Here is an 11,317-nt window from a genome sequence, read left to right as displayed (position 1 = left end):
TGAGTCAGCTGGACTATACTGGCTTGGCTGATCTCTACTGGGCTCACACGTGCATCTACTGTTAGCTGGCGTTTGGCAGGAGGCTGGTTGATCAAAAATGGCTTCACTTCCATGGCTGGCAGTTGGCCAGTTATTGCTGGCTGACTCTTGGCTGGAATGGTGGGGAAGACTTGGCCACATGTCTCTCATCATCTAGCAAGCCAGTCCCACCATTATTCAAATGGTGGCTGTAGGATTCCCAAAAACAGCAGCACAGGAATCTGCAAGGTCTGTTGAGTTCTAGGCTCAAAACTCACCAAACATCACTTCCACTGCATTCTACTACAGCAGTCGTTGTTGTATGCCATTGAGTCAATTCTGACTCACAACAACACTATAGGACAGAGTAGAACTGAGCCATAGGGTTTCCGAGGAGCAGCTGGTGGATTCCAACTGCCGATCTTTATGGTTAGCAGCCAAGCTCTTAACCACTGTGACACCAGGGCTCCAGGGCAGTCATTAGGCCAACTCAATTTCAAGGAGGGTGGGGAATAGATTACGCCTCTTGATGGGAAGAGATACAAAATGTTGTGTCCATTTTTGCAATCTATCTACGGGTAGAGTCTAATCTGTGGGTCCACTAGCAACTGGACTAGAGGAAGAACTCTTATGGCATGATATGTTTCTATGTCAATTTTTCTTTGTAAGATTTGAGGCCTTGTGAATGAGTTTTCCATGCTGCTTGTAATAAAGGAAAAGGAGTAAGAAGCTCTTTTATTATGTCCTTCCTTACCTATCAACTGGCTCAGTCAAAATCTCTTCAAAAGTTCTTGGGTGGCATGATTTTATCAATTGATGCAGAAAAGGCATTTGACGAAGTCCAATACCCATTCATGATAAAAACTCTCAGCAAAATCAGAATAGAAGGAAACTTCCTCAGCATAATAAAGGGCATTTATACAAAGCCAACATCATCGTAAATGGAGAGATTCTGAAAGCTTTCCCCTTGAGAACAGAAACCAGACAAGGATGCCCTTTATCACCACTCTTACTAAACATTGTGCTGGAAGTCGTAGCCAGAGCAATTAGACTAGATAAAGAAAGGGCATCCAGATTGGTAAGGAAGAAGTTAAAAGTATCTCTATTTGCAGATGACGATCTTATACAGAGAAAACCCTAAAGAATCCTCAAAAAAAACTACTGAAACTAATAGAAGGGTTCAGCAGAGTACAGGATACAAGATAAACATACAAAAATCAGTTGGATTCCTCTACACCAACAAAAAGAACATCGAAGAGGAAATCACTAAATCAATACCATTTACAGTAGCCCCCAAGAAGATAAAATACTTAGGAATAAACCTTAGCAGAGATGTAAAAGACCTATACAAAGAAAATTACAAGACACTACTGCAAAAAAACCAAAAGAGACCTACATAAGTGGAGAAACATACCTTGCTCATGGATAAGAAGACTTAAAATTGTAAAAATGTCTATTCTACCAAAAGCCATCTATAGATACAATGCAATTCTGATCCAAATTCCAATGACATTTTTCAATGAGATGAAGAAACAAATCACCAACTTCATATGGAAGGGCAAGAGACCCTGGATAAGTAAAGCATTACTGAAAAAAGAAGAACTAAGTGGGAGGCCTCACTCTACCTGATTTTAGAAGCTATTATACCACCACAGTAGTCAAAACAGCCTGGTACTGGTACAGCAACAGATATGGAGACCAATGGAACAGAATTGAGAATCCAGACATAAATCCATCCACATATGAGCAGTTGATATTTGACAAAGGCCCAAAGTCAGTTAATTGGGGAAAAGATAGCCTTTTTAACAAATGGAGCTGGCATAACTGGATATCCATGTGCAAAAAAATGAAACAAGACCCAAACCTCACACCATGCACAAAAACTACCTCAAAATAGATCAAAAATCTAAACATAAAACCTAAAATGATAAAGCTCATGGAAGAAAATATAGGGACAACATTAGGAGCCCTAATACGTGGCATAAACAGTATACAAAACATTACTAAAAATGCTGAAGAGAAACCAGATAACCGGGAGCTCCTAAAAATCAAACACCTATGTTCATCCAAAGACTTCACCAAAAGAGTGAAAAGACTACCTACAGACTGGGAAGAAGTTTTTAGTTATGACATTTCCGATCGGCGCCTGATCTCTAAAATCCACATGATTCCGCAAAAACGCAACTTCAAGAAGACAACACAAACTGAAGAAGACATTCAGGCTGCTAAAACATACATAAGGAAATGCTCACGATCATTAGCTGTTAGAGAAATGCAAATCAAAACTACAATGAGATTCCATCTCACTCCAGCAAGGCTGGCATTAATACAAAAACACATAATAATAAATGTTGGAGAGGTTGTGGAGAGACTGGAACACTTACACATTGCCTGTGGGAATGTTAAATGGTACAACCATTTGGAAATCTATTTGGCACTTCCTTAAAAAATTAGAAATAGAACTACCATATGATCCGGCAATCCCACTCCTTGGAATATATACTATAGAAATAAGAGCCTTTACACGAACAGATATATGCACACCCCTGTTCACTGCAGCACTGTTTATAATAGCAAAAAGGTGGAAAAAACCAAGGTGCCCATCAACAGAGGAATGGATAAATAAACAATGGTATATTCACACAATGGAATAGTACACATTGATAAAGAACATTTATGAATCCATGAAACATTTCATAACATGGACAAATCTGGAAGACATTATGCTAAGTGAAATTAGTCAGTTGCAAAAGGACAAACATTGTATAAGACCACTATTATAAGAACTGGAGAAATAGTTTAAACAGAGAAGAAAATATTCTTTGATGGTTACGAGAGAGGGGAGGGAGGGAGAGAGGTTTTCCCTAATTACATAGTACTAAGTTTTATTTTAGGTGAAGGGAAAGACAACAAACAATACAAAGAGGTCAACACAACTGGACTAAACTAAAAGCAAAGAAGTTTCCTGAATAAACTGAATGCTTTGAAGGCCAGCGGCGGGCGGGGGGGGGGCGCGGGTGTGAGGGTTTGGGGATCATAGTTTCAGGGGACATCTAAGTCAATTGGCAAAATAAATTCTATTAAGAAAACATTCTGCATCCCACTTTGGAGAGTGGCATCTGGGGTCTTAACCTCTAGCAAGCAGCCATCTAAGATGCATCAATTGGTCTCAACCCACCTGGAGCAAGGAAGAGTGAAGAACACCAAAGACACAAGGTAATTATGAGCCCAAGAGGCAGAAAGGACCACATAAATCAGGGACTACATCAGCCTGAGACCAGAACTAGATGGTGCCCAGCCACAACCGATGACTGCCCTGACAGGCAACACAACAGAGAATCCCTGAGGGAGCAGAAGAGCAGTGGGATGCAGACCCCAAATTCTCATAAAAAGACCAGACTTAATGGTCCGACTGGGACTAGAAGGACCCCGGAGGCCATGGCCCTCAGACCTTCTGTTAGCCCAAGACAGGAACCATTCCCAAAGCCAATTTTCAGACAGGGATTAGACTGGAATATGTGATGGAAAATGATACTGGTGAAGAACGAGCTTCTTGGATCAAGTAGACTCATGACACTATGTTGACACCTCCTGCCTGGAGAGGAGATGAGGGGGTAGAGGGGGCCAGAAGCTGCCTAAAAAGACATGAGGAGACAGAGTGGAGGGAAGGACTGTGCTTTCTCATTAGGGCGAGAGCAATTAAGAGTGTATAGCAAGGTGTATGTAAGTTTTTGTAAGAGACTGACCTGATTTGTAAACTTTCACTTAAAGCACAATAAAAATTAACTAAAACAAAAAAGTTCCTGGGTTGCACAAATGGTTGTGCTCAAGTACTACCTACAGGTTGGCACTTTGAACCCACCCAGCAGCACGGCAGAAGAAAGGCCCGGTTATCTGCTTCTGCAAAGATTACAGCCAAGAGAACCCTATGGAGCACTTCCACTCTGAAACTCATGCAGTCAAGATGAGTCAGAATCGACTTGACGGCAATGGGTTTGGTTTATTGATTGCACCCTGATGCAGGATTTCTGGGAGTCTTCCTCTCCCCTCACCACAGTCCCAGCAGAGCTCCAAGAGGCAAAAACCACAACCTCAGAAAACTGTCTCTCATCATTCAAGAAGAAAGAACCACAACAGCTCTGGGAGAATAAGCGTAGTGGGAGAGGCATGATTCCCAGGAAGCAGGGTAATTGTGTATAATGGCTTTTTGATTTGTTGACCTGTCTTAAGCTGAACTACAGTCTCTGGCATTCTCCTTGTAGAATGCTTTTGGTTAAGATGAACTACAAGGGACATTCTGTCTAAAGAGCTGGAAAACAGAAGAAACCAGCAGGGCTATAATATCCACCAGCCTCTACTCATCATCCCGGCCTCAGTCTTTCTGGGCCAAGGCACTGCGTGAGTCTTGAGTTCTGAACTCATACCAGGGCCCCCACCCCCAGGCTTCTTCTCCATCAGCCCTTGAGGAGCTGGGCTGACTCTGCTGATATTTCTGTCTCACAGTAAAAAGGGGGCAGACACCAGGCTAATTTAGTAGACAAAGTCCTCTCCCGAACCTGTCCCCTGACTGGGAGCCTGGCACTTCCCCAGTCTGAGCCACCAATCTATGCCACACCAGGTTGGACCTCCTTCTGTCCTACTATAGGCTTAGCGTTGACGCCTTAGTTCCTTACACCTAAATACTTCCCTGTCACTATGTGGCATTTCCAGGATTGGGCTCCGGGAAGCAGAAAGGTCCCTGCCCTAGACTGCCCCCTTCTCAGGATGCAGCTTAGACAATATACTCCCTAATTGGCTAAACTAGATGAGCAGGGGTGTTGTGCTCATCTAGTTTAGGACTTGGAGCTGAAAGCTTAATAAATCAAGGAAGAGAGGTGAAGGGAACCTCTCAGATCATGCATGTGATTTCATAGTTTTCAGGATCATAGGCTTTAGACATGAGCTCAAAAGGGCTTCATTTCTAACACATCTGCCATCTGGCCCAGCAGGGCCCTCTTCTGTCCCCCCATTTCTTACACCCCCTTCTCCGGCCCCCAGGGTCGCTCCTGCCTCAGCTCCTCCACTGCTGAGAAGCTGTCCTCCTGACCTGACCGGGTGCTGCCAGCCCACAGCAAGCCCTTCTTGGTTCCACAGGTTTGCACAAGAGGGGAAATGCCTTTGGATGAAACACAACACAGGTGTCCTGTAAGTTTTGCAGTTTTCTGGGAAGAATGACCTGGGGAAGGATTTTCCCAACACCCTGTCTGGCTTTTCTCCTCCCCCCTGATTCCGGTACGGAAGGCTCAGTATAAATACCAGCTGCCTCTCCCCAGCAGGCAGGATCAGCAGCTCTGCTTCCCCAGAACTCAGGTGAGAGGTTACTTCAAAGAGGGTTTTTCAAAAAAATTTACTCTGTTGTCTCTTTACCAAGATTATCGTTGCCTTTTAAAAATGTTTATTCAGTGTTCTATTTTTCCTGTACGAGGTCTGTGCTGACTGAGCACATGGGGCATGCTTTGTGATTAATTATAGGCTGCTTGAGAGAGTGGCAATTTGGTCATGACTCCCCTCTCCCTGAATCAGTGCCACCTTGGTTTCCTCTTATACAATCTTGGGGTTCAGGGCTAATGAGTAAGGATTGAGGGCTGTGGTTTTGAGTGAGATCCCACTGCATGCAATGTTTCCTAGAACAAATGGACATAAATACCCAGACTCTCTTTGAAGTACAGATTCCAGAGTGGTATGTATGAGTCTCGTCCCTGTCTCCCTGACCTCTGCTTTCATTGCAGCACGATGAAGCTTTTCACAGGCCTCATGTTCTGCTCCTTGGTCCTGGGAGTCAGCAGCCAAGGCTGGTGGAGCTTCATCCCTGAGGCTGTTGGAGGTGAGGCCACTGGAGGAGGGAGGGGGCTGGCACCCATCTGCCACCGGGCTCACCCTAAGCACTCGTAAGGGTAGGAGCCAGTGTCTTAGACTGCGCTGCTCTGTGTGGTAGAATGTGCCAGGCATTTGAGAAGCTCGTCTTTAAACACATCGGACACCACGGGATCTATCTCAGTTACTTAGAAAACAACTATCATTCCTAGCTGAAAGGTAAATGATTGTTTGATTGTTTGATTAGAAGGCACAAAATAAGGCCTGCAACTGGTATAAATTTCCCTCAGACCAAACAGTATAAACTATGATTAAAGCTATCAATTAGCACTTTTTCCCTTCTTTCCCTTTCCTTTTTATCTTCCTTCCTTCCTTCCTTCTACTTTCCTTTCTTCCTTCCGTTTTCTAGCTGGATAATTTAAAGAGAACCTCAGCCTAGCTCTTCCCGATGCTTCCTATTGCCTATGACTCTCTTCCTGGTTTGGTCTGTTTCCTTCCCTTTTGCAGCCTTGAACTGACAGGCAAAGGGAACCAGTGTGTAGCAAGTCTCCAGGAGTAACTGAGCACTTTCCTGTCATTAGGGTGGCCAACCATCCCGGTGTGCCAGGTCTCAGGAGTTTCCCGTGACAAGGTACTTTCAGTGCTAACCAGGACAGTTGGTCACTCTATTTGAACTTCAGAAGAACCTGGTGAGGCAGGCATCTTTTTCCATTTTGTAAGGTGAGGAAGCTGAGGCTTAGAGCAGTTGAGTCAGTTGCCCAGGGACTTCCCACCAGTCAGTAGGTGGCAGAGTGGAGGTCTGACCGTAGCTGTGCAGGATGCAAAAGCTCTGCCAGGCAGATGCATCTGATTAGCCTGTTCCTAGAGCACAGAGGTTGTCAGTCTCAGCTACGCACTGGAATCACCTGGAGAACCTTAGAAAATACTCATGGGACCCACCCCCAGAGTCTGATGTAATTGGCCTGGCTGTGGCCTGGGCATTGGAACCATAAATATCTCCCCAAGTGATTACAATGTGCAGCCAAGGCTGAGCACGACTGCTACTGCACTGCCCCAAGCAACTCACATCATCACTATGATCGAGTTTGAAAGTTTTCAGGATGATATTTATGTCCGTAACAGTCGGAATGACTCAAGTCAGAATTATCTGCACTTGGGCTGCAAGAATACATTCTTCTAAAGCATCAGGGCCAGAGTGCTGTATGTCTGCCACCTCCATCAGGATCTGCCTCCCAGGTCACCACCATGCTCACACTGTCCCCTGGATCTCACCATATGTAGCTGCACTGTGTGAGGGTGGTTCTCCCTTGCGCCCCAGGGGGCATTGGGCAGTGTCTGTAGTCATTTTTGGCTGTCACAACTTGAGGGGCAGGTGCTACTGTCATCTAGTGGATAGAGACTAGAGATGCTGTTAAACACCTTGCAGCGCACGAGGCAGCCGTGCTCGAGAAGGGTCATCAGGACCAATATTTCAAAGTGCCAAAGCGGGGAAACTTCATTCTAGGTAACATCTCCCTTCTCTCCTTTAAGCATATCACATTTAGCCCTAAGTAAGGTGCAACATAGCAGTTACACAAGCAGATACAATACAGGTGTGCCCCATCTAAATGCCTTTGATTATAATTACCTGCAGAAGCCAATCAGAATTAAGGAATGTTCTTCTCAGCCTATGGTGCTTAAGGATGCTGTGCTCACAGGTTGAAATCTAAAGCCAGGGGAAGATTTTTCACTACTAGATTCCTCTCTAAGGTGTTGTCAGAGTGTCTGTGTTCACATGACATCCCTTTTGCCATTTCCTTTCCTTTCCAGGGGCTCGGGACATGTGGAGGGCCTACAGCGACATGAAAGAAGCCAATTACACAGGTGCAGATAAATACTTCCATGCTCGAGGGAACTATGACGCTGCACGAAGGGGACCTGGGGGTGCCTGGGCAGCTGAAGTGATCAGGTAATGCAGACACCTAGGGATGCTAGCGAAGGGGTAGCAGAGCTCGGCTGCCTTAAACAATCAGGAACAATCGTCCTCATGCCCATCCTGCCCACCCTGCCCACTGACGCCTCATACTGGGCCTGGTGGCCAGCAGAGCCAGGGCATGGCTGGTGCAGACATGTCACACTTGCCACAAATGCAAGTGAGGACCAAAGAGTGATTCCCAACCTGTCCCCTCTGGCCGTTCATTTGGCACAAGGGTGATACGTCTGGGTTGAGTTGGGACATTGCCCAGGCAGGGTTAGTATTGTAGTCCCTCCTTCCTTGAGGACTGGTTTTCCTTGTCTCTTCTCACGTCATCTTTGAAAACGGGAAAGGGTACAGAAGGCGGGACTTTTGCACATCAGCCTGGAGACTCATCTCCTGCCTTCCTTTCCTTGACTCCAGCAATGCCAGAGAGCGTATTCAGTCCCTCACAGGCCATGGAGATGAAGACACGAGGGCTGACCAGGAAGCCAACAAATGGGGCCGCAGTGGCAAAGACCCCAATCACTTCAGACCTCGTGGGCTGCCTGACAAGTACTGAGCTTCCTCTTCACTTGCTCCCAGATACGAGGTTGTGAGCCCCTGAGGGTGGGGACACAGGGTTATTGAGTTCTGTGTCCCCAGAAGCTAGCAAAGGGCACATCACAGGTTCCCAATAAATTTTTAAGAAACGGAATTAGTGGAAAAACCGTGTCTTCTTTGTGATCACTTTTGGTACCGAGGGGTGACCAAAGAGCACCAGCATGAAGGGGGAGCCTTGGCTGTGTGTTTGTACCCAGAGGACTCTCAGCCGGCCTGAGCCCGTGAGGTCAGGCCACTTTAGTTTTTTTTGAAAACTTCTGCATGACCATGAACTAAAGGCTACTGCACTAGCCTCCTTTCTAGTTTCACTGCTTTTTGCTTTTATGCTTCTAATTAGGGTGACTGTAAAATTTATTATACAACTTAGGTAACTTTCAAGAGTGAAAAAGGGCCCTATTAATAATTATGTCAGGGTAACACCAACAGGCACTATTATCTGTCAGTTTGTCGTAATGTTGTGACTTGTGTGTTGCTATAATGCTAGAGGCTATGCCACCAGTGTTTCAAATACCAGCAGGGTCACCTATAGTGGATAGGTTTCAGTGGAGCTTCTAGACTAAGACAGAGTAGGAAGAAAGGCCTGGCAATCTACTTCCAAAAATTAGCCAATGAAAAATTTTTGGATCACAACAGAATATTGTCCAATATAGTGTTGGATGGTGAGCCTCCTGGGTTGGAAGGCACTATACAATAGCCACAACAATGGACTCAAACAGTAATACTATGGACCAAATAGATGGCATAGACTGGGCATTTCATTCTTTTACACATAAGGTCACCATGAGTGGGATGGCAACTAACAACGATAGGAACGAACTGGGATTGTCCTCAGCAAAACAGGACATTTGTTCCCTTACCTCTCTGCCCAGCATTCAGGATGATTTTTACAAGCCATGATCCCATCTTGTTCCTCCCCTGCTCAAAATCTTTCAGTGGATCTGGCCCCTGGCCACCCTCTAGCATTGTCTCTTACCACACTCTCCCAAGCTCACCACTCTCCAGCCATAGTGGCCACATTCAGTCCCACCACCAAGACAAGCTCCAATTTGTTGCAGTAAAGAGCCTGCTGTTCAACGGAAAGGAATGCAGTTAGCTGACAGCCTCTAGCTATTGGCAGCTTCAGGACCCCCTCAGCTTTCAACCCAAGGTCACACTCTTCTCAGGATTCCCAGCCCATGTATGAGCATCGCAGCATATTAGGACCCGGCCATTTCTGTCTAATGTAAGACTCCTCTATGTGGCAGTCTGTGCTCCTGTGCCCCCACTGGGTTGGCTGAGACTCTGTGATATCTGCTTCATGTTCTGAAGGCTTTCCCTGCCCAATCCTGCTGCTTCCCAGAGGGCCCATTTGACACATCCCTTGAATCAGAATCCACATTTTAACAAGATTCCCGGATCTTGTTTTAGAAGTACTGGTCTAGAACTGATGACTAATGGGAAGCATCTCCTAAGTAGAATTGAGTCAGGGATGACTACAAGGTTTTGAGCCTACACTAAGGTAGTGACAAATCTAATAGGCGTGAGGAAATGAACTTCAGGTTTGGTCTTACTATTCCTGGTTTCTATAAACCAATTTGTATTGGTCTGTTGGGTGGTGCAAATGGTAACACACTTGGCTGCTAACTGGAAGGTTGGAGGTTCCAGTCTACCCAGAGGTGCCTAAGAAGAAAGGCCTGGTGATCTACTTCCAAAATATCAGCCACGGAAAACATTATGGAGCCCAGTTCCACTCTGACACACACGGGGTTATTATAAGTCGGAATCAACCCAACGGCAACTGGTGTTGGTGACGCGGGTGGGTCACTATTGCTTTCAGCACTGCCTGCGCACAGGCACTGTGCTCGGCACTGACGGTCTCACTCAATTCTAATGGCCTCCTCTGACTGCACTGCTTCTGTGCGCCACCGCGCTGCATGCTTTATATTCATCACCTCATTTAGTCCTGGGGCCGCCCTCAGTGAGTGTAACCATTATCTCCATATTACAGATGAGGAAACTCGAACTTAGAGAAACAAAGGAACTTCTCCAATGTCATTTAGATAAAGAGCATGTACGCAAACCCCTACAGCCCAAGCTCTCAGGCACTGTGCTACACCGTGGCCCTGCTAAACAGTGGTCAGATCTGGAAACAAATGTAAAGTGAAGCTGAGTAGACATTTCACCAAAGAAGAAATTCAAATCGCCAACAAGCAGGTGAAAAGATGCTCAACATCATTAGTCATTAGAGAAATGCAAATCAAAACCACAATGAGATACCACTTCATAACCCATAGGATGGCTATGATTTTAAAAAAAGCAAACAAATTGTGTTGGCAATGATATGGATAAATTGGTACCCCCATTCATTGCTGGTACCAAAAACTAAACCTGTTGCCGTTGAGTCGATTCCTACTCATAGTGACCCTATTTACAACAGAACGAAACACTGCCCGGTTTGGGGAAATCCTCATAGTCGTTGCTATGTTTGAGCCCATTGTTGCAGCCACTGAGACAAACCATCTTATTGAGGGTCTTCCTTTTTCCACCAACCAACTACTTTACCACGTATGATGTCCTTCTCCGTGTACTGATTCATCCTGATAACATATCTGTCTTAGACTGGGTTCTCTAGAGAAGCAAAACCAGTAAAGCATATATGTATGTATGTATATATATATATATATATATATGTATATCTCTACCAGACTCATTCCTGTCAATTCTGACTCATACCAATACCATAGGACAGAGCAGAACTGCCCCATACAGTTTCCAAGGAATGCCTGGTGTATTCCAACTGCCGATCCTTTGGTTAGCAGCCATAGCTCTTAACCACTACACCACAAGGGCTTCCAAATATATATATGGCCAGTGTTTTATATCAAGGAAATGGCTCATGCAGTTGTAAAG

General features: G+C 45.3%; 1 protein-coding gene across 1 annotated transcript; it reads left to right on the top strand.

Annotated features, from left to right (window-relative positions):
• Positions 1 to 5,252: 5,252 nt before the first annotated feature.
• Positions 5,253 to 8,498, top strand: LOC100670050 (serum amyloid A-2 protein-like). The gene is made up of 4 exons (XM_003411984.4): positions 5,253 to 5,367; positions 5,787 to 5,881; positions 7,681 to 7,819; positions 8,249 to 8,498. The coding sequence occupies exons 2-4, from the start codon at positions 5,791 to 5,793 to the stop codon at positions 8,385 to 8,387; spliced, it is 369 nt and encodes a 122-aa protein (XP_003412032.2). The 5' UTR covers positions 5,253 to 5,367; positions 5,787 to 5,790; the 3' UTR covers positions 8,388 to 8,498.
• Positions 8,499 to 11,317: the final 2,819 nt, after the last annotated feature.

This window comes from Loxodonta africana, chromosome 7 (assembly GCF_030014295.1).
Source record: "Loxodonta africana isolate mLoxAfr1 chromosome 7, mLoxAfr1.hap2, whole genome shotgun sequence".
Lineage (NCBI taxonomy): Eukaryota > Metazoa > Chordata > Mammalia > Proboscidea > Elephantidae > Loxodonta > Loxodonta africana.
The sequence above is the reverse complement of the archived record's forward strand: the minus strand, read 5'-3'. Positions and strand labels throughout refer to the sequence as shown.

What these genes read in the sequence shown, in the direction of transcription:
- LOC100670050 (XM_003411984.4), top strand. Translation starts at nt 5,791, where the DNA reads ATGAAGCTTTTCACAGGCCTCATGTTCTGCTCCTTGGTCCTGGGAGTC. An exon ending in CATCCCTGAGGCTGTTGGAG is followed by an intron (nt 5,882 to 7,680) that starts GTGAGGCCACTG and finishes TTTCCTTTCCAG; the next exon opens with GGGCTCGGGACATGTGGAGG. An exon ending in TGGGCAGCTGAAGTGATCAG is followed by an intron (nt 7,820 to 8,248) that starts GTAATGCAGACA and finishes CCTTGACTCCAG; the next exon opens with CAATGCCAGAGAGCGTATTC.